The sequence below is a fragment of the Astyanax mexicanus genome, chromosome 14, assembly GCF_023375975.1.
Source record: "Astyanax mexicanus isolate ESR-SI-001 chromosome 14, AstMex3_surface, whole genome shotgun sequence".
NCBI classification, from domain to species: Eukaryota; Metazoa; Chordata; class Actinopteri; order Characiformes; family Acestrorhamphidae; genus Astyanax; species Astyanax mexicanus.
This window is the reverse complement of record NC_064421.1, coordinates 18,918,827-18,942,211: the sequence shown is the minus strand read 5'-3', so window position 1 is coordinate 18,942,211 and position 23,385 is coordinate 18,918,827. Positions and strand designations below refer to the sequence as shown.

Genomic DNA, 23,385 nt, shown 5'->3' with positions numbered 1-23,385 from the left:
TGTTTTTAAAGTTGTCGAACGTAAAATACGGTAACATTATTACCGTATTAAAACTTCGCATAAGTATTTTTTAGAACTCAAGGTATGTCTTTATCTCTATATTCAATCGAGTCTAAAGCCTTGAAGTGTCCACTCGATTCCCAAATGACTAGAATAGACGAACCGACTCCTTCTGAAATCGACTCCCAGTCCAACTGTGACGAAACGAGGTCATTTTCGCGGTTCTTTGGTCACGTAAGTCGAGAGTAGTTGTTTATATAATTTTTTTTATTATTTATTTGCCTAAACTAAGCTACATATAAGGGTTAAGATACTTAATTGCAATCTTTAAACGGAAGCTAAGTGCTGTAAAACATGTAATTCTAGGTTTGCTTCACCGTTCACACAGCATGCGTTTGTTGTTTCAACAAATGAAAAAAACACACAAACACAACTGCTAGTTAGCTAGCCTTCTGGTGTTTCCAGCTAACCTTCTGGTGAAGCTAGTCATGATGACATATTTCAAACACTCAGCAGACAGGCCTTTTCACTATTATGTAGCTCTATGGACAAACCTCCTTTTTTTTGGAAAGTTACCAGCTAAGGTAAAGTATGCTTTAATGGCACTGAATTAGCAGAACAAGCAGGGTAACTTAGCTAGCTATCTAATACTGCTTTCATGTGCTTGTCGGTTCATGTTGATGTGGTTTGTGTGGGAGATTTAAATATTATATGTGTTGTGTGTAGATGGATAAAAATTGTGTTAATATTAGAATTAACGTACAAAAGCACATTAATGTTTGATATTTTACATTATTTACATGCTTGGTGACGTTGAAAAAAGTTTAAGTCACAACTGCGGCCTGTGTTGGCTGATACTCTGTATCTGTTCTGTTTCTCATTATTCCTTTCTTTTATACTTACATTTAGGTGGTTATGACTTTAGATGCTGAAATCAGCAGTGTTGAGGGTAAGTTACAATGCAGTGTCCTGTTTGTAACACTTATCTAACTGTGTTTCAGTCTTAATGTACCCATAATTCAAAACAAAATTCTTGCATTCAGAATTTGGGCACAGAGCGTGACATTTAAAATCATTTAACCCTGTGGTGTGAGAGCTAAGTTAAGCTAACTGACATGGTCAGCTAATGCTAGTTGATCTAGCTACTGAGTCACTTTTCAAATTTAAATAAGTGCTACCTTAAATAAATTGGCTCTTACCTTTAACACAGATTTCTCTCAGGACTAGTCGATCATTCTGGGTTTGTCACTGCTGCTTTTGGTTATGTGGGGCTGAAATGTAGCTAATTTTCTGATCCTTTTCAGAGAGAGACTTTATGAAACTTTCCTCCACTCACTCTCTCAGCGCGCGGGCCAGCAGCCCCGTCTCCTAGCAACCAACCAGTAAACCTTGCTGTGGCAACGGGGCGCCGGACACTTAGCTATATGGCAAACCTGTAGAGCACTAAACTGAACTGCTAATGTGTTCAGACTGAAAACACGCACATTAATAACTACACTGGATTATACCTGGAAACTCACACGTTTCCAGTAACTGCTGTTTTATCCCGTTCCCGTTCTGTTTTATCCAGCTCTGAGAAAAAAGAGACCACTTAATGATGATGAGGTTCTTCAATTTTACCAAATTAAAAACCTCTGAAATATAATCAAGAGCAAGATGGATGATCACAAGCCATCAAGCCAAGCTGAAATGCTTGATTTTTTGCACCAGGAGTGGAATAAAGTTATCTAAAAGCAAAAAAATTATGAATATGAATTGTTTTCTTTGCATTATTCGAGGTCATCTTTTTTGATATTACAGTCATTTCTCATTTTCTGCAAATAAATGCTCTAAATGACAATATTTGTATTTGGAATTTGGGAGAAATGTTGTCCATAGTTTATAGAATAAAACAACAATGTTCATTTTACTCAAACATATAAAAAGCAAAATCATAGAAACTGTTTTAGAAACTGAAGTGGTCTCTTAATTTTTTCCAGAGCTGTAGGTTTCAGTGATGGAAAAATATGAGAATGCTTTTTTCTCTCTGTAATGCACACACAATAAGACATTACTATTCTAATATAAAAACTATTAAAAAAAAACGAATTAACTAAACATTTTAATCCTAAACATGATAAAAAAAAAGTTTTCTAAATCACAAAGAATTAGTAAAAAAAAGAGCTTGTAATGCTTTGCCTCATTTGTTCTGTAGTACTCACATGCCCTAATGTCCGAGTTGCAGATTTTTTTTTTTTGTCCAGTGCAGTGGGCAGTGAAGCTACTGTTTCATTGGCTGGTTTATGATCCATTCTAATGGTCAACCTGTCTCAATTAGTGTTATGTGCAAAAAAAGTTTAAAAAAGAACAACATTATGTCTATTGTAATTGAGGCAGGGTCTGTAAGGGTTATGTAGGATTCTGACAATTTTTATTTTGTGGGCGAAATGTCATCCAAGAAATGATATTATTGTAATTCTAACAACATTTAAATGACATTGACATAATGATAATAGAATAGCAATAGAATATCAGAACTAATTATTCATACCCTTTTAAAAACATCAGCATTTTAATTAATCAGAGTTTGGGAAATATTTACTTTTTTTTTTACCGTACTGTAGTTCACACTGTGTGTTTTGAGTCACTGATTGCAGTAATTGATCATTGCATGACTGGCTAAAATACTGTTCACTGTTATATATGTTATATACAAGCATACAAATAAACACAATAGACATCACGATTAGCAAATATTATAAAGATAATGTTAATTTACTGTAAGTCCATAATGTAATCCTGCCTCAGCATTCTAGCTGAGATATCAAATAAGTATTTTACACAGTGGTTAGCTACATTTACCAGTGTGAATTTAACTCTGTGAGTAGGCCTGTCATGAAAACTTTTTGTGAAGGATATATTGTCCTAAACATTATTGCGATTAACAGTATTATTGTCATTTTTAGACCATATCAATGGTATACCGTACTTTTTGAATAAACTTTTAATTAAAACTAGTTTAGGAGAGTAACCTTATTTCTTTGCCTGCCACAGTTACACTTTTTGTGCATGGAGTTATTGCTGCATTGGTCATTGGTGACTAGATAAAATATTGTTCAAGTTAAGTTGCATGTGAACAACCGTGCATTTTAATGACATAACGTTTATCAACAATTAGAAAAAAAAACAGTCACAGCCATATATTGTCATAAATAAGTCGAAAACGTAATTATTGTGATTAATTGGTTTAATTTAATACTAATGGTAAATTAATTGTGTATCGCTTTAACACTGGCAAATTAAGTTTATACAAGCAGCAAGTGAACGGTAAACATAAAAAACTAATCATTCAATGTAAAAAAGAATACAATGTACACAATTTTGTGAACACAACATGAACACAGTTGAGCAGCACAAAAACGTTTGACATGTTTCGTCAGTTTTGTATCACGGTTGCTATTATGCAGCTAAAGCTAAAAGTATTGGAGGTCGAATTAACGTAAATATACTGTATGTTATGTACGGTAAGTTATAATTAATATTGTAGCCTTTGCGCTATAATCAGTTAGCCAGCTGTATGTTTGCAGTGAGGGGAAATTTGGTTCTTCTCAACCTCAGCATGCATGCAAAAAAGAAACGCATAAACAACTTACAAAAAACTAAATACACACAAAACAAAACAACAACAAAAAAAAACCAAAATGAGGCTGTTTAATAGTTCTACATAAAACGCATAAATGATCTGATTGGGCTAGGCTCGCTTTTTCTAAGCTTGAATAGCTAAATGATAATCCACAGAGAGTAAAAAAAGGCCTTCATGGCTCAATCCATGAAATCGTGCCTTTGGTTGTGCGACTCGCCGTGTAGCTCCGGCCCAGCGCAGTGAACCCCCGGTCTCAGGGGGCGGTGATAACACGGTGTAATGTTCTGCCTGAAGAGCCGTTTCATTCCGCCCCGTGGAAAATCGATTTGTGCTGTAATTGTGTGAGAGATCACTCGGAGATAATCCGCTGTAAGTGGATGATGAGCGCTGTTATTCGCTCATTAGCAGGTGTGCAGCTACAGTGGGGAAATGTAAGCCTTGTTTATCCGGGAGAGGGGCGGGATAGTGAGAGCAGTTTTAACTTCTTTATACAACACGACATGTATAAATAACACCACCAGCACCTTTTAACATTTCCTAAAAGAATGTACCTCTGAATCTGGAAAAATCTACAAATCTAAACAATTATTTCATACGATTAGTTATAAAAAAATACATTTTCTGTAGGCGTTTAAAACACGAGCCCCGCAGTAAGAATTTGAAATGCATAATGGAATAGTTTTATTTATTTAAGTATGATATTTCCAAATCATTAAGATTTGTTCGTATATTCGGGAATATATATTACAAAACTTTGCCAAAGTTTTAAAAACAGCCCCACACCTTTCTGTCCGAGGGCATGAGGGATATTTAGATGTTAGTTGAGTGAGGAGAGCGACCTAGGCAAATGAGCCCGTGAAGTGGGCTGTACCGCTCTCTACGTAACAGCGAGGGGAAGATCTCCACAGCCCTCAGCTCACTGCGCTCCCAGCATTTCTTCAGTCCGCCCAAACCGCCGCGCAACCTCCCACCCCTGATTGGCGCACCATTCGCCGGAGCGCTTGGTGAAAACTTCTGTCTGAGAACTGCATGTTGACGACCTGTAGATTTCCACCATAATGCTAGGAGCAGTGAAAATGGAAGGACACGAAACTCCAGACTGGAGTAGTTATTACACCGATGCGCAAGAGGTACGTGTGATGACTTGTGTCTACTGTAATGTAATGTGGGCACTGCAGAATTTAGTCCAGCAGTTTTAAAACAAGCGCAATGCAGATTTTATAGTAAACGCGTTTTTATAGTCAGATTTTACTTCAGTTCTACTTAAACATTAATCTAAAGCCTGGAAATGAAAATAGGTATTTTCCAGTTGTTAGGTTTTCTAATCAGGTCCTACATCACTGGCCGTCCCACTTGGTGGCGGTAGTGATCCCGGTGTGCACTAGTCGTTAGAATAGTACTGTTCTAACTAGAGTACTGCTGAAAATGCGCGTTTGATTTAAAACTGCGTTTTTAAATATTAAATATGCTTTAAAGAATGTAGTATTTTTAATATTAGGCAGATGTATGTGGAGTCATTAAAAATATTTTAAAATATTGTATACGTTTATTTGACAAATATTTAATATAGTTTCAAATTTCTGTGCAGGTTTGGTAAAATTAAATCACTATATCGTTATAAAATAAACTAAAATTAGTTAACATTTTTCACAGATTTTATTTTTAAATGCAGTGAAAATACATGTTATATAAACTCTTAAAAACGATTTCTAGTGGTTTATTATAAAGGCAATAGTTCTATTTAACAATATATCAACTAAACGTTCAAATAATTATATAATGAATAGTTTTATACTTTGTCTGTTAAAATATTTGACATTTTATATTAGGAGATAATTTTATGGGTTTATATGTCTATATCTATTTAAAATGTCTCAACCCGTGACCACAAAATACCAGGTCTTACCTCAGTGAATATACACCTGGTATAAACTATATTAATAACACAGAGAACAGAAACTTTCATTTAATTCTTGTTAAATAATTATAGTACAAAGCAGTCACACTAAAATAATCTGTATGTCATAATGTTCCTCATTATTTCTTAGTATTGTTGTGCTGATTTATTTGTTTCTTTGCTTATTGATTAATTCTGTTCTCTCTAGTAAACAAAGGCTGTACAATAATGTAAAATATGCATATCCTTCACATTTAGTTATTTAAGTATTTACTAAGTTACTATATCACAAAACACTGTTCTTGTTAACGAATATTTATTATGTTTCATTAAATTTATTTATGTTTATTAAATTTCATTTCAGGTGTACTCTCCCATGACAAACAGCAGCATGAACACTGGACTGAGCTCCATGAACAGTATGAACAGTTACATGAGTATGTCTACCAGTGGGAATATGACCTCTAGTTCCTTTAACATGTCTTATGCGAACCCTGCTCTAAGTGCTGGACTAAGCCCGGGGACTATGGCAGGGATGCAGTCGAGTGCAAGCAGCGCAATGAATGGAATGAGTGGCGGGGTATCATCCATGGGCACGGCACTCAGCCCCACCAACATGAATGCGATTTCAGCCCAGCACAGCTCCATGAATGCACTGAACCCCTACTCAAGCATCAGCCCCACTATGAGCCCCATGACATACGCTCAGCCCAACCTCAACAGGGCACGGGACAACAAGACTTTCAGGAGAAGTTATCCTCATGCCAAGCCTCCATACTCCTACATCTCGCTCATCACCATGGCTATCCAGCAGTCACCCAGCAAGATGCTCACACTTAGTGAGATCTACCAGTGGATAATGGATCTTTTTCCATACTACCGTCAAAACCAACAAAGGTGGCAGAACTCCATCAGACACTCACTGTCTTTCAATGACTGTTTTGTCAAAGTGTCTAGGTCGCCCGACAAGCCAGGAAAAGGCTCTTACTGGACCCTGCATCCTGATTCTGGGAATATGTTTGAGAATGGCTGTTACCTACGTAGACAGAAGCGCTTCAAATGTGACAGAAAGGTAGTAGGAAGTGGGAAAGGGCAAGATGGGAGAAAAGACCAGAATGGGTCAAGCTCGCCCTCGAGCGACAACTCAAACACAAAGACCGGGCACATGGACTCCAACTCCATAGCCAACGCAAACCAGTCCTCTAGCCCTCACAGCTTGGAGCACAGAAGCAGTACCACCAACTCTGAACTAAAGAGCAGCGGCCCACAGATACACCCCGTGGCCAGCTCAGCCACATCTCTCTCCTCTATCCCTTTGCCCCCGCACTCTATGGCCCATGAGTCTCAGCTGCACCTAAAGGGAGACCCCCATTACTCTTTCAACCACCCATTTTCCATCAATAATTTAATGTCCTCCTCGGAGCAACAGCACAAACTGGACTTGAAAGCTTACGAACAAGCATTGCAATATTCATCTTATGGCTCAGGTATGTCTTCCAGCCTGCCTCTAGGCAGTGCTTCCATGGCCGGGAGAGCCAGCATGGACCCCTCTGCTTTAGAGGCGTCTTACTACCAAGGTGTGTATTCAAGACCGGTTCTTAACACTTCTTAGTTGCTTCTTTTTTTGTTGTTGCTGTTCTTGTCATTATTTGCTGAACTCAGCCCTTGCTGACAGATAAACTTTATTTTATTTTTGCATGCACCCAGTGCATAAAGGACTGTTACTTTAAAGTATAATAACGTGTATGTGTATAATAAAATATTGTAAAGTGTTCCCCTGAATGATTGTATATCCCACCTATAAATCATTGCTAGTGTATTTAAGGCGATTTTAAGCTTGTAAAATAATGTTGTAATCCCCAAACTTGTAGACCCCTACCTACTATGATGTGTCCGTGTGTTACAATGTGCACGAATGAAGGTCAGTTATGGTCTTGTGGATCGCGCTGCAGGTAAACAAACAAAAAAAAAAGAAAAAGAAAAAAGGTGAAGCACCTCTCTGCTGCAGATGTATTTGGATGTTGTCCTTTTACTCGTTCTTTTGGGTTTTATTTACCTCGTTTGAGAAGAACATTTCAATCCCAATTCTTGTACTGAAGTAAGTTAATCAAACGTGGAAATGCATTACGAATAAAACACGTATTTCTTAATCACGCCAGGCAGTGTTCGTGGCATCTTTATGTTTAGAGCTGACTGCATATTTTGCAGGGGTTTACTGCCTTTAATCGGCGATCACTAATGCGGTTCATTTGTTATCTGTGTAATCTCAAACACAATTACATGTCTGTTATCACTTTTATAACTCAGGCAATGTATAGGTCAATTTAATGTTTTTTTATGGAGTATATTTGTTGAAGTGTTTTGTCGTGTTACCGTTTTTGTGATCAGTTTATCAAAATGTAATTCAGGAATAATTGGAGATGAATTCCAGTTGAAAGTGTGGGATTCAGTTGTGCGTAATTTATTCTAACACTTTATTAAATAAATCTAAAAGAAAAAATAAATATATCTAATACAGAAGTTTGGGGTAAATAATAAGGGGGCACTGTTGGTGTTCGGTGGTCTGTGTGAGGGGCAGCAGTCTCGGCTGAAGCGCTTTGGCTGAGTGTATGTGCTTTGACTGCGTGTTGGTAAAAGACCAAGAGAAAATCCAAGTCTAACACAAACGCAGCCTCAAAGCCCCGCGCCAGAAAAGATCCGATCGCCTTTTAAATGGGATTTTTAACAATATCATAGAGAGGCCAAATCATCTTTTTGTCGAGCGTAACCTACAAGACGGCCACGTGAACCTGAACAGATTTTACTTTGATCATGGTATTTTGTAGACACACATTTTGGCTGACTAACCGTGAAATTCATTTAATTATCATGTAATTGCCCCCCGATGCGTAAATAAAATGAGGGAAATGAAGTGAGGGTGGAGTTCGGACGAACAAGTGAGAGTTTACTCGGCTCGTTTTACATTTTTCTTTATGTATTTAATATTTACACACTTAAAGAACATAAAAAAATTCTAGTGTAATATTCTAAATTACAGCGCGCGTTATTTTGTATTAGGCCGGATTGTTTAGTTGATCATATGATCCTGAAGAAAAGCTAACGAAGACAGAAGAAAAACTGCTCAAGCACTCCTACAACTAATAACGTGTAATAAAAACCCTTAAATGGTAAAACAAAAAAACAAAACAAAAATAAAAGCCAAATCAGTGCAAGGAATAAATAATACATTTAAGAAAAGTGTAAGATTTTATTTCATCTAATCGGCTCGGAATCACATTGTATGAACGCGCTGAGCGGCATAACCGATTTAATACACTATTTTACTCATTACCCTATTCTAAATGAATTTGAACATTTTCAATATAGATTTTAAACTGTATGATTTATTTATTTATTTATTTTTCCACAGATCATTTACGGACAGTGACCAGTCCCTCTAAATTAATGGCAAAAAAAACAGAATAATTTAGGTAAAATGCTGTAATAGTATTAGATTTTGCAGATTTCTTTTTTATAAAACTATGTTTTTAGTGGATAACATTTGAAGTGTTATAAAGTGAGCCTGTGCGGAGCAGAGTTAGTAGTCTATAACACAGTAAACCCGGCTCTGCTTTTCTGATATAGGCTTTTATATGTATGAGGATGCTCTTGATTAATCAATTAATTTAAATTACAGTAAGAATAATCAAATAGTATGTAAGGTGAATTAAATTGGTGTTGTTGGAGATGATAAACTGAGCTGGATTTACTGAAACAATTTGAACACGGAGGTCATTGTAAAATACAGATTGAGAGACGCGCTGACAGCTTTCTGATCAGAGATGAGCTTAATAATAAGATGGTTTTGGAAAACTGGCCCTTAGTCTGTCCCTCACTCTGTCTGTCTGTGTATATTTGAATTGAAGTGTTTTACAGCAATAGGGATAGGAGTGGAAATGAAACTGCTTAAGAAATAGCTTTGAATTACCGTAGTTCATAGATTAATAATATACAAACTCTAGCGTATAATACAAATTATAAACTAAATTATTGGCATATCTAATTGTAGTTTATAATCAAATTGTAGTACGATACTATCAAAAATGTGGAGTATGAAAATAATAATATAAGAATGATTACAAAAAATATTACTAATATTATTATTATTATTGTTATTATTATTATTAGTTTGTGATATTTAAGTGTAGTGTAATAAGTACAATAATATTGTGGTATAGATATGTTTATTGTTTGTTTTTCTTGATAATTACACATCTAGGTCAGGTCTTACTTTTTCACCCGATTAGATGTAGTTGGAATTCTTTTAAAAGCTTCAGTATGGACTATGGGTTCTCCTGCTCCACGAGGCCGATGGGTCTTCATTAATGTGTAACATATGTCAGCAACAGCCAGTGTCCAGCCCAGAGACTCCACCAGCGCCCTGTTTCTCAACTTATGCGGCGTTTTTGCCACCCCATCAAAAGCTCTGGCTCTCTCTTCGGCCTTATGGACAGAAATGTGTTGAACAATGCGCAGAGCCCTTTACTTCAAAAGCGGCCATGAGCGGCCTCGCCGTGGACCTTTCTTCCCCGGCCTTTCATTCCGAGTTTAGAAAGCCACTACAGGGCCAAGGCGCTCCTAATACCTTTTGATGGGGATTGAATTAATTATCTCCAATAACACAATTGTGCTTGGCCAACGAAAAGAGCAAAGCATTAGCCCTCCAGAATCACACACACACACGAAAGAAAGGCGCTTTCAAAGGGCAAGAGAGAAGAGGGAGAGATCTCTATCCGAAATCAGCTTTAGAAGCAGCTGGTTTTCCATTAAAAATGATACGGGAGAAGTTTATTAGGGCTTTGTAGCCCCCTAATATGCATCAGCCGTGTCAGGTTGGTGGTCTCCGAGCTGCCCTACTTGAGCTCTGTGTTTTCTGTCTTCATTAGCTTCTCTGAAATTCTCTGAAAGTGCCAGTTGGGGTGGGTTTACGCGGTGGGGTCTGGAAAAAAAAACATCAAGGGAAAATATTGCTAATATATTTTGTTAAAAATAATTTATAAGAGGCCTAATTATGTATATATATATTAAGCTGAAGGATGCTGCAATGAAGGATTCAGGGCACCAGTCAACCATCTGCCTGCCTATACAGTTAAAATAAAATGAGGTTAATCAGTGTATTAAAAAAAGGGGTTTTCGATGTTTAACGATTTTAATCGAATAAATAAAGAAACTCGGGCATTTAAATAGCCATCTGTAGTAACTGCAGACAATTAATACTATTAAGACAGTGCTGTGTTTTAATTAGCAGTAATGGCTAAAAGTGCACTCTGCAATGTCCGACTGAAAAGAGAAGGAGGGTGGGATGAGAAAGAGGGAAAGAGAGAGAGAGGCTTGACATATTTGGTGTCGTTATAGCAACGGGATCAGTCACGCTTTTCTCTGAGGGTCATTCAGCAGAGGCTGTCGAAACACGCTTTTAATTAAAGCGTATAAAAAGTTGTTTTGTAGTCCGGTCATCGTGCTGCCGATTTCAGGGAGGATAATCGGGATTTTGGCTTTTGTTGCGGCCCAGCGGACACCAGCGCGGGCCTCCACACCGACCCACCACAACAGAACCAGCACCAGAGCTCCCCCCAGAGCTCCCAGTACTGATACAGGCTGGATATCATTCTCACTTTCCTCGTGATGTACCGGTTAAGACAAAGGCAGGAGGCTCGGCGGTGATGCTGCAGTGAGAGAGGGAGGGAGGTGTGGGACAGTGTTATTAAAGCGGTGTTCTGGCGCTGGGACTGAGTGGAGAGGAGGGCAAGTGAGCAGCACGACCCGCCTTCAACTATTCAACTGCCCCTCCTTTCTTTATTCAACTACTCCAGAGCAACGGTGCATCCACCAGGCCTGTGAGTACATAATCGATCAGGCTGGAGAACACACGAGAGTTACAATGCCGACCTTAATAGGAAATGGGGGAATGAGGGTGCACAGCTGACACTCTGAGAAACAGCAGAAAATCAGAGCTGAGTATTGAGAAGTCTGCTCTTCTCGCATATAACATACAGCTCTTGAAATAATAAGAAACCACAAACAATTCTTTGATTTTACCAATTTGTAAACCTCTGGAATATAATTCATAGAAAGATGGATGATCACAGGCCATTAAACCAAGCTGAATTGCTTGACATTTTGCACCAGGAGTGGCATTAAGTTACACAAAAGCAGTGTGTAAGACTGGTGGAGGAGAACATGCCAAGATGCACGAAAACTGTGATTAAAAACCAGGGTTATTCCACCAAATATTAATTTCTGAACTCACCAAACTTTATGAATATGAACTTGTTTTCTTTGCATTATTTGAGGTCTGAAAGATTTGGGTTTTTTTTATATTTCAGCTATTTCTTATTTTCTGCAAATAAATGTTCTAAATGACAATATTTTTATTTGGAATTTAGGAGAAATATTGTCCCTAGTTTATAGAATAAAACAAGGTAAATTTCACTCAAACATCTACCTATAAATAGCAAAATCAGAGAAACTGAAGTGGTCTTTTATTTTTTTCCAAAACTATATATCATTTATACAAGAATATTACAACCAGTTTCTGAATTTTGAACAATAGCTAGGTTATTATTTTGCACACAGTTCTGGCTTGAACTAAAAGTTGTCTTAGTAAAAAAAAAGGCATTGCACTATTAAAACATATTTAATTGAGAGGAATAACTATTGCTATTTGCTTATTAATCGATTTTGTTTGTGATTAACCATTTTTAAATATATTTAAATTATATTAAAATAATTTTTCATTACCTAAATCATCATTGTCACACAAAAAAACACTTCAAAACAACAACAGCAGAAAAAGATTTCCTCAATGCAAAAGCTTTTAAATCATTTTGACTAGGAGTGGGCAATATTACAGTATATTACAATAGTATTGTGATACATTGTGTCATGACTTAATATATATTTTTGAGGATATCACTGATATTGTTAGAGAACAATTCATTACCAAAAAGAGATATTCTTTGTTTATTGTCCTGTTAAACTGGATTAAGTGCAGCACATTTGAAATAAAAATACCTGTACAAACAGGTATGCGAAAGTATTTGAATAGCAGTTTTTCATCCTGACAATATAAAACATATCATGATATAATAATTCTAGCACGTAGCCCACCTTTATTTTGGAGTATTTCTATTGATTCATTCATTTAAAAAAATAGATTAGATCCAAACATTAAAATGGAAAAATGGGCATACAAGGTTTTTGTGGGACAGTAACAATATACTGTGTGTTTTTAATTAATTCTCTTAAGAAATCATCAGTAAAAATACCTCCTTACTGCAAATAAAATGGCAGTAAATACATGATTATTTTAACTGAAATCTCTTTTCTGGTGTGAGAATGACAATATACACCCATGCTACACTATCAGAAGTGGAACACTAATGTAAAGTGTTCTTGAGGTTTAAGCAAGTGTAAAATATTGCATTTGTTAATCTAAAATAATCAAACTTATTTTACTTTGAATCTCTTGTTTCAAAATATATAGGCTAAATTAAACCGGTCTTATCACAAGAAGCACACTTTTTTTTTTGGTTGAAATGAAAAAACATTTTTACATTGTATATTTTTTACTCGGTTCCAACTGCATTTTCCAGAAATTACTAAGAGAGAAAAAAATAAAAATAAAAAAGAGGACAAGTGTATTTACAAACCAAAGATTTACCAAAAACCTAAAAATTCCATATTCCAGAGATCCTACAAATCCAAGATTTTTTGATGATCACTTAATCTTGAAATACTAAAAAATAAAACATAATGCTGAAAATAGCCTGTAAACCGTTAACTGTGACATCAGTGGCCAGATTGATGCAGGACACATCTGAAGTGGAGTTCTTTAAAAGGAAGGGTTATCCTTGTGCAAGACCCTTTACATATGTGTGCACATCTAATTTAATACACTGCCCAATACATTAAACACAGAGACTTAACACCTTGGGTAATATGGGTGGTAGCATTATCAGTCAGTGACTGTAGCAATGAGAAGCGAGTGGTTAAACATTTACGATGGAGTCTGGTTGGGAATGAGTGTAGGGTTGAGGGTGAGAGAGCGAGCAGCACTTCCAGCCTGTGTTTGCCCAGGCCGGGCTTCAGTTGTTTGCTCAGAGTTAAATGCAGCAGCCTGGTCACCAGATGTGTCCGTCTGCTCCGGTCACCCACCGGCCAGTCAGATCACAGTACGGACACTGCCTGTGCCCACCTTCTTCCTCAGTACTTCCACCAAACGTTCCAGCCTACAAAGGGAGAGAGTAAGAGAGAGTGTGTGAGATGGATGGAGACATAAATGTCACCTAGCTTCATTCTTTTGCTCACACACAAACACACAAGAACACTGTTGTAGAGGAATAAAAAACTGAGACAGGACGTAGACAGTTCTCAAAGAGAAGACTATCATTTTCACTCAAATCAGATCCCAAAATATCCACCACTGCTCCTAAAAAAAATAGATAAACCTGCACTCTTAGACACGTGAATAAAGGCCAGTGGCGCTGCACATGGGGAGCGCTCGTGTAGAGTGGAAATAAATTGGATGAGGGGTGGCTTCTCTTCTCATAAAGCCTACAATTACTAATTTGCATCAATACCAGAAATCCCCTCCAAATATTATCACGCTAATTTCTTTGGTAATAAAAAATTTGCAGACAATGAATCACAGAAAAAAACATTAATACTCCAAATTATATATACATATATAAACATTAATATTTAACAATAAAACGTTTTAAAACATAATCATCTGGATACAAATAAATAAATATTTATTGGCATAACATATATTTCTACTAGGGAGGCTGACATTGGTATTGATTACCAAAAAATAGTCAGTATTAGACAGATAAAAATTTAACAGATTTCTAACTGATATGTAATAAAACATACTTATGGACATATTTTGGAACAGTTTAATATTTAGATGCCTGTGGAGTACTTGTAACTGTACAGATATTTTTAGGTTGATTCCATTTTTTTCTACATTTCCAACATTTCTCGTGAAATGTAATTACATAAGATTTATATTAAAATATTGCAGCTGCCCAAAAATTACATGTTGGTGAATCCCAAATTACTATGACACAAATGTCTAGTTAGCAAACATGTCTTTAAAGTAGTCTAAGCAAGAAGAATGAATGTCTGCTATTAGAAAAGTAGCTAAAATATGATTTGTGAATCCCTGTTTTCACAACAAACTTAATTATGGAAACAGGCCAATTACTTTCACTTTATTGTTGAAAAAGATTGTTTGAATAAATATAAAAATAAATAAACCTAATTACAGGTTACAAGTGGAAAAAGAGAAATACTATTGCAATTCTCACTTTCAACTCTTAGGATGCACAGAACCATATTTCTATTTGCAATGGTAAATGCTTAAATAGCAGCAATGGAGTTGATTGATTGAGTCCATGCATCTTTGTCAATACAATTGCCAATAAAAAAAAAAAAACATTATTTATAAATGGAAAAACTGTCTGATCTCTCAATCAGTCTCTTTTTTGTTTCTGTTACTGTCAGTGAAACACAAAATATAGCTTCATTTTATAGTTTTAAAAACTAAACAAAAAAAACAGGACGAAAGATTTTATTCATCCAAATTAAAAATTTCCTATCAAAATTTCCTTAATATTCCTATCCAATCTTATTACATATATGCTGCAATTAAAGAAATAAAGACAGTGAAAATCAGGCAGGAGGGTTAAGAAGATAAAAAAAATACATACATAATAACATGATGGTGTGGTAGGCTAACTTATGATTTCTATAAAACATAATACAAGACCTTGTACCTTGTGCATGATGAGAGGAAATGTTAAAATTGGATGAATAAAAAGGATTCTCCTCTCCACTTCTGTTTGTTTGTTATTTGATTGTGTAATCAGTTTGTGAAGTTTGTAAAAGGAAGCCATTTCTTTTTTTTCCACTGACAATAACAGAACTAAAAACAAGAAACACACCCTTTACCAGTTTTCAATAGTGATAACTGAACTGAAAATCAAATTAGCAAAAGGCACATGAACCACAAACTTAAATAATTGTCTTTGTTTAATTCAGTTTGTTGCATTTAAATATACATGCTTATGCATCAGCAAATTAAAATATCTGACAAAAGGCCTCATATTACACAGAATATATATTAGACCAGAATTTTATTTCCATATTAACTAGTTATCCATGGTATAGTGTTGTAATATCAGCATAATAAAACAAGCTGCTGATGTGCATTGTCTGTGCAGACTGGTCTTGCTTATCAGAGAGCATATGGGAGTGGTCTGACCCAAGCCTTGTTTCCTCAGCAGCCTCCACCTGTTTCCCTGCGCAGGGAGATTTGAGCACGACTGCTGGGCCATATGTATTTCACGCACACTGAGACACTCTGAGTGTACACTGCTTGCCTCTGTGTGTGTGTGTGTGTGTGTGTGTGTGTGTGTGGGTGTGTGTGTGTGTGTCAGAGAGTTTATATATACATAGACAAACAAATGTGGCCGAGAGATGCGTCACATCAATCTGAGGCTGAGGGAGGGAAAACAGAGCTAAAACACTGACTAATATGTCTGAAAGGTCACTGTTGCTAAACACAGGAGCTGTGCATACATGTGCAGTTACAAGCAGGCAAAGTGTATTTAACATACAACAAACATACAGTGTCCACTTGTCCCAAAGAACAGACTGAACACACTTGCAATGTGCAATAATAAGCAATGTTTTCACCTTTGGTGCAGATTTTTTTTTAGCATTCAAAATGTGTTCATTTGTCACTGTTGTCACGCTTGTACAATTAGAGGGTTTGCACGCCTGCAGCGGGATGTTCAAGGTGTGCTGATGTGCTGCTGGGGATTTGGAAAACATTGTTTGCAGAGAGTAGCCAGTAAACCCAAACATACACGCCAGGGAAGATCCGGGAAAAACATAAATCCTGATTAAGAATTCACGGAGCCGCAAAACCAACAATTACAGCTCAAAAAAGACGAGAGTAAACAAAGACCTTGCATAAATTTAAAAGCGCATCGCATTTTCTATAGCGCACGGATACACCAAAGTTTCTGCAGGAATGTCCTCACTTTTCAGTCAGTTACAGTGTTAGTAATAGAGTGCGATGGAGCACTGTAAGAGAACAGCGTGATCAGCAGCAGACTGAGTACAGAAACGGCCACAGCAAGCCGGCGTGGAGGGTCAGCACCAGCTGTGCCCGACAGAGGCCGGCCCACACAGCAGCCTGCAAGCCCGAGGCCTGATGGGAAGCACCAGCCACAGGCTGCTCGCTCATCGCTATTTGTGGGCCGGCCGCCGGCCGATGAAAAGAGCCTTTGTGTGCTTCTCATGGCCAAGTTTGATTCAGTGGGTCATTAGACTTTCAGCTCAGCCCTCCATCAATGGGGGGCTGTAGGCCCAGCACTCAGGTGCCACATTCTGGGCCTGCTCAGGGCTTCCTCCTCCCAGCATAACATGCAGAAGAGGCCGAAGCCCACCCCGCTTGAGCCCTGCCTGCATTCTTCTCACTGCTGTGTGACGAGGCCCACGTCAGAGCTGCTTCCCACAGCCGCCCAAAGTGTAGTGACCGCGGGGTATCCACCTGAGTGTCAGCTAGCATTCAGGTGTGAGCAGTTCATATGCCCTTCCCTGTCCCGCTGTCTGACCTGCACACTGATGCTGCTCCTGTCTGTCTCCGCTCTCTTCTTCCCCTTTCAGAAAAAAAAAAGGAAAAGACAAGACCCTTCACCTCCACCCTGCGACACCCCTGCAACCCCCTTACCCCCTTCTCGGCGCTGCCACAGCCAAACCCCTAGATTCAGGCCCCTTCCCTGGCAAACAAACTGTGGATGAAAAAAAGGGGAAGGGTCTGGTCCTGAGCGTGGCCACTACACAGCGTCTGGCACAGGCAAGGCTTAAGCCTCAACGCTGGCCCCGATTCAGACTTCAGGGAAATAAATAACATGGCGGTTCTCAGAATGTGAGGAACTCACTTGTTTCTGCTTCCAGTAATACGGCGAGGCACCGTGGTGAGATAGATGTTCCCCTCACAGCAGTAACTGTGATTCACACATAACTGAACCTTGCACTGTGGACATGGCTGGGTCATGTCTCTAAATCAGTGTGTTAATGCAAACAGGCAAGTGGCTCAGACAAACACAGACACAGACACACACACACATGCTGGACACTACTGTAGAAATAAAGAGACACCAGTATGTGTTATTTGATTAAGTGCAATATGCAGGTTAAATGTAAAACTAAAAAATGTTAGTTTGTGTTTGTACTAAGTAGTCAGTTTCAGACAGTTAAAAAAGTGAACAAGACATTACAGACGAGTAGCAAGTTCACTGTGAACAAAATGGAAAATGGGACACTGAGGGTGGGCGGGGCAGAGTGCATCAAGGGGTCTAAAGTCCTACACAAGTGAACACAGTCTGTGTGATGTTGCCACAGAAAAAAGAACCATTTCAAGACCCCCTCCCCTCCTTCAAACACAATGGCAAAGTTCCCTCTTTTTCAGGCTTCTCATGCTGATGGTGGGTGATGGGGGTTCTCTCAGGGTTTTGAGCACCCCCTCAGCTTTGCATCCCCACCCCCTGGTTGGTTAATTCATCGTGTAAATAGATCAGCAGGCCGGGCCGTGTTTGCTTTGCGCGGGGAGCCCCGGTGTGTGAGAGAGGCGAGAAAAAGAAAAAAGAGCAATAGGGAGACAGCACAGTACAAGCTCTGCTTCCAAAATATAATTGGAAGCCATAGAAGTTGTTACTACATGTAATTTAAGGGCCAGAGTAAAGTCTTTAGCACTTTACACAAAATTCATTCACAATTACAGACTACAAGGAATCATACTGTAAACCACAATCTATTCCATGCACACTTCCATGATCAAGTGCTTGGTTCACTGATGCTATACTTACTTCTGCACTTTGGCAGCAGCCTCACTCTCAGCCTCCTGGGCCAGACGCAGCTGAGTCTGCGTGCTCTGAAGCTCTGAAGAAACCTGCTGTAGATGGCTCAACAGGGTTTGAGCTGCAGGGCTGTCTTTATCACAGGCAGGAGAGAGAGGTCTGTCTGGCTCCTTTCCACTGAACTCATGTCTCTGGCCCAGTTGTGCACTAAAAGGCAAAAAAAAACATTTGAATAATAAAAGAAGTGATGATTCAATGACAAGTTAATCCACCCAGATCGTTGCTATTTTTTGGATGTGTCTGATATGCACTTTAATTCATTTACCACTTTGATGTGGCCATTTCTTCTCACAACACTTAAAAGACACCAAGGATAGCAAGCAATGAAGTGTTTCAGCTGTGATTTCGTCTCATTCTTCCTACAAACAGCTCTTAAAGTGTACAACATTACAGAGTTCTCATTGTCAAAGGTTTTGTTTAAAAATTCTCCACACATTTTCTATTGGTAACAGGTCAGGACTGCACACAGTCCAGTACTCATAGTCTCTTCTTCCACAGTCCTGCCTTTGTAATGAGCAGCATATGGATTTGCATTGTCTTGTTGCAAAATGTACAGATGTTTATGGAAAATAGGTGATCTTGGGATACAGCATAATGTGCTGTACTCAAAGAACTTTTCTGCATTCATTCTGTCATCACAGAAGTGAACTGACTCAACGCCATATCATGATGGACCCTGACTTTTGTACTTGTTGCTGATAACAGTCTGGATGCTCTTTTTCATATTTGGTTCGAAGCACAACAATTAATCTTTTCCAAATTGATCTGGAACACTGATTTGATTGATTACAGTATACAGTTTCACTGTTTGATGGTCCATCTCAAATGCCACTGAAATCAATGCTTTTGTACCAAATCATGATTACCATAACCTGTTAATCTCATTATTAGACCTAAACGGCCCAGTCACAACATTTTAATGTGTTGCAGGCCTAAAATACACATAATTAATGTATATTAACAAATTAAATTAAGTTAATACACAGAAAACACATGAAATATATTGGGTTCATACCGCCTGCAAATTAAATAAAAGTCAAACTATAAATAAGAAACGCTTATTCCATTGTATGCAACTTTCTTACTGCCCCAACCTCTGATTTGGGGTTATAGTATATTAGATACTGAGACATTCATATTACATTTAAAAAATGTCAATACACCCCTAATAGAAACACAAACAGATTCCATTTCTTTACAATATCAGCTCAACCTAAGGAGTCATACAGAGAAGAGAAGCCAAGGATAAAAAATATAGTCAAAGCAAAAGCAGTAATATTTGACTTACAGTGTACCAAAAGGTTTTGCCTGCCCCTTCATTCACAGCAGAAGGAGGGAAAAAATACCAATGGCCAAGTTCCTTACACAAACACACAACTTGACCCATACAGTGAGAGCATGCTCCCAGTTTACCTACGGGTGAGAAATGGTAACTCTATATCAACACCCAGAGCCAACAGACACATTTAATATTGAAACGGAAATGTCGCTACATGAGACAATATCTGCCCGTAATAATGCTGCAGAATGGCAGCGGAATACATTACGCCCCAGCACGCACCACACTGCTGCGTCTGCTGAGGGTGAGGGTGGCTTTCAAAGGTGGATTTCAAAGAGATGTGAGATGTGAGGGACCGAAAAATACAGGAGAAAAATAAGAAAAATAACCCAACTGACATGACAATTCATTTCAAATGAAGGACACCAATTGAAGGAGGAAAAAAATAAAACACGCAGGCATCCTTTGGGCTTGGAGAGGACCCAATATCAGTTCCCAGCACAGATTAAAAATAACCTTTGATCTAGTAACCTGCTCCAAATAATACCTACATGGCAATCAGTCATCACTTATTAGAGTCATGGCCCAAAAAAAAAAAAAACAGGTCAGAGGGATCTGTGAGAACCTTATAAATAAAACTTGATGTTATTAACGGAAAAGTTCACGTTTAATAAAATATAAGGGAGAGGGAATAGTAGGAATAGCATGCAGCTTTCAAGCCAAAGGTTCTATACGGCATCTGCCATCGATGTCCATTCAAAGAACTGAAGGTAGGTCTTTTATGACATGGTGTGTGTGTGTGTGTGTGTGTGTTTGTGTGTGTGTGTGTGTGTGTGTGTTTGTGTGTGTGATCACCTGACCAGGTGGATTCTGTTTGGTTTGTCCTATTCTACCTGTAAACAGATCTTGAGGTGTACAACAGTGTATGGGGTCATTGCAAACATATTACTAATGGTGACAGGCTGGGACTGCAGGCAGACCAATATACATACCTTATTCTACCACAGTAATGCATTTGTATATGTATATGTATGTGTGCAGCATGTGGTTTTGCATGTGGTCCTGCTGAAAAATGCATGGATGTTACTTAAAAAGATGTCGCCTTGAGGGCAGCATATTTTACTCTAAGAGCTCAATCATAAAAATATGTAAAGTAATAACTTTAATGAAATGGTGTGTGCGTGTGTGTGTGTGTGCGTGTGTGTGTCATTAATAACCGGACCAGGTGGACTCTGCCCAGGTGAGACTCAAAACCCAACACAACACAAAACCATACCATATTATTCTGGGGTAACAATACGCCAAATAATAGACCAAATTTAGACAACAATACCAGCTAAAGCTCCTCTTTCTAGTGCTGCTACAGAGGAGGGCTGCTCTGTGCTTTTACTGACAGAATAAGCTTGATTGATTACCAGAGGTCTTTGTCTCTTAGCCCAATCATTGTGTGTGTTTTTGCCTTAATGTCATATTACTCATTCTGCCCTGTTGTCCTTCTAATTAGTTTCATGAAGGCTTCCGTGTCATGCCTCTCCTTTCCCTTTTTTTTTTTAAAGCAAAAGGCAATCAATTCTGATGTGATATTGATAGCCGAGGAAGTGATGTAAAGTTGTATGCTTTGTTTAATTAAATGCAAACATATTGGGTACGAAGGTCCAGTGACAGTGACAAACAAGGGCAGAGGAGCAATGCCTTACTATGGATTATCTTATCTTAACCTCCCCCTGCAACACACACACACACACAAATACACACGCTCACTCACCCACAAAAAAACCCTACCTCTCATTGCTCTCTCAATCCAAATTCACTTATGATCATTTTATTGTACTTTTAAAGAATATACTAAGAGTAATTGAATAAATAGAGCTTAAAATGTTCTTAAGTCTGCTTGGAATGGTTGTGCAGTTAAGGGCTGAGATGTAGTCTACACTAGATAGACTAGAAGTGCTAAAAAAAAAAGTGCTAAAAAGAGTTTTTGATTGATAAATTGAAAAGAACCTTAACATCAAGAAAACATTCTGTACAACCCTAAATCAAAGACGTTAGGACAGTTTAGATCATTCGAATAAAAAATGCCAGAGCCAGTGTTTCTTCCTTTTGCTTTGACTTAGTCCAGTACCTCTATCACACCCATGCCTTTGTAATGCATGCAGCATGTGGTTGTGCATTGTGTTGTTAACAAATGCATGCTAAAAACTTTTTCTGCATTAATGCTGCCATTACAGAAGTCTGACACAATCCTATACCTTGACAGACCCTGGCTTATAGACTCATCGCTGATAACAGTCTGGATGGTCCTTCTTTTGTTATTGGTCTGGAGGTCACACATTCATTTCTACTTAATATCTGGAAAACTAATTAGTTGGACCACATTATAAGTAAGTTATTCTATGTCACTGGCCAAATAACATTTGTAGCACCTTTCTTTTTTAAAATAAGTTTAAGAGTTTTTCCTCATACAGTTTGGCCCATTAATCAAGTCAAGTAATTGTTCTGACACATTTCTATTTGTTTTCATTAAACCTACAAGCCATCTGATGTTGAATTATTTTGTTGGGCATGCTGTACACAGGAAAAAACAGATATCTCTTGATGTGAGAAACAAGCCAAGACATCAGAGCGTCTGTCTGCTCATCTCAGAACACAGTGTGTCCCTCTGTCTCTCCATTTCTTTATATATTCCTTTGATTGTGTTTATTATATGTACTTCTACCATTTTGAGGCTGCTAATAAATGCTTTACAGTGTCTAGAGGTGGACACCTATGAGCAAACACACACACACCCACAAGACAAGAAACATACATAAAAAACAAAAGTGGACAGACGATTCTACTGGCAAAGTTAAAATATGAATCTGTATCATGTTCAAATTTGTTTTTGTTTTCAACTTACACACTGTAATTAAATTACTCTCAGAGGAAATGTAGCCAGACAGGGCCAATTTACATGGCTCCTGTTCAGTTCTTATCTTTAATATCACATTGTGTGCCTGTCTACACCTGCCTACGGTTTATTTGTGTATGTATGTGTGTGTGTGCGCGTATTTCTGAGTGTGTGTTGCTCTAGTTTCTGGAAGGCCCAGCAGACATCAGGTCTGAGCGCTCTGCAAAACATTAACCAGAATCATAAGATAACTAATCACAGAGGCTGGATCCCAATGAACCTGCCCCTCTACCTGCGTAGAGGAGTTAAAGATTAACATTACCGCTGCAAGCTTTATCAAAGAGGATATGTAAAATACCCTTTCAACAGAGACGTACCTGCGGCAGCAGGGCCGAGCGCGGGAACAGCCTCTTTGAGGTCAGATATCAACAGCAACCTACACTGGCTACAAAGCAGCAAGAAACAACACCCCACCTTCAGCCCCATCCTCGTCCGCAGTATATCTCTCTGCTATGATGCCTTGATAAAAGCCGTGACGCTTTCTCCTACACAAAAAATGTATCCCAAACCTTAAGTCGTGCACATCTATTCCATCGGTGTTCCAATAGCTAATAAACTGACTGTTTTGAGCCGAAGGAAGGCAGAGATACTGCTGTGCGTTTAGAATTAGTTTCCTGATATTTTTCTCCTCTATGGTGCTTGCTTGCTGAGAATAAGTGGTAGACA

At 38.2% G+C, this 23,385-nt stretch overlaps 3 protein-coding genes across 13 annotated transcripts in view; 1 reads left to right on the top strand and 2 right to left on the bottom strand.

Moving 5' to 3' along the window:
- The window catches only part of ttc6 (tetratricopeptide repeat domain 6), a 67,535-nt gene extending 66,137 nt beyond the window's left edge, over nucleotides 1-1,398 (bottom strand). For 4 of the 7 annotated variants that reach the window (XM_049463647.1, XM_049463643.1, XM_049463645.1 and 1 more), the window contains exon 1: nucleotides 1,200-1,397. The gene's annotated coding sequence lies outside the window, so the exon portion shown is untranslated. Of the gene's footprint in view, nucleotides 1-1,199 lie in introns of all 7 variants that reach the window. The other 3 variants (XM_049463646.1, XM_049463644.1, XM_022672951.2) reach the window with 3 other exon arrangements.
- On the top strand, nucleotides 898-7,672 carry foxa1 (forkhead box A1). Of its 2 annotated transcripts, none has more exons than XM_049463649.1 (2): nucleotides 898-949; nucleotides 5,884-7,672. In XM_049463649.1, the coding sequence occupies exons 1-2, from the start codon at nucleotides 926-928 to the stop codon at nucleotides 7,129-7,131; spliced, it is 1,272 nt and encodes a 423-aa protein (XP_049319606.1). In that variant the 5' UTR covers nucleotides 898-925; the 3' UTR covers nucleotides 7,132-7,672. The 2 variants fall into 2 exon arrangements, with proteins under 2 accessions (XP_049319606.1, XP_007251952.2); XM_007251890.4 differs by lacking the exon at nucleotides 898-949 and adding an exon at nucleotides 4,403-4,752.
- A 4,821-nt stretch (nucleotides 7,673-12,493) lies between these two features.
- Nucleotides 12,494-23,385, bottom strand: part of mipol1 (mirror-image polydactyly 1) — a 75,387-nt gene continuing 64,495 nt past the window's right edge. For all 4 annotated transcript variants that reach the window (XM_049464064.1, XM_049464063.1, XM_049464065.1 and 1 more), the window contains 2 exons: nucleotides 18,443-18,640; nucleotides 12,494-13,789 (listed from right to left, as the gene is read on the bottom strand). In XM_049464064.1, coding sequence (XP_049320021.1) covers nucleotides 13,723-13,789; nucleotides 18,443-18,640 — 265 coding nt within the window. In that variant the 3' untranslated portion in view covers nucleotides 12,494-13,722. The remainder of the gene's footprint in view (nucleotides 13,790-18,442; nucleotides 18,641-23,385) is intronic.

Coding starts and splice junctions, on each gene's coding strand:
- foxa1 (XM_007251890.4), top strand. CDS start 4,681: ATGCTAGGAGCAGTGAAAATGGAAGGACACGAAACTCCAGACTGGAGT. Junction 4,753..5,883: donor ATTACACCGATGCGCAAGAG/GTACGTGTGATG, acceptor ATTTCATTTCAG/GTGTACTCTCCCATGACAAA.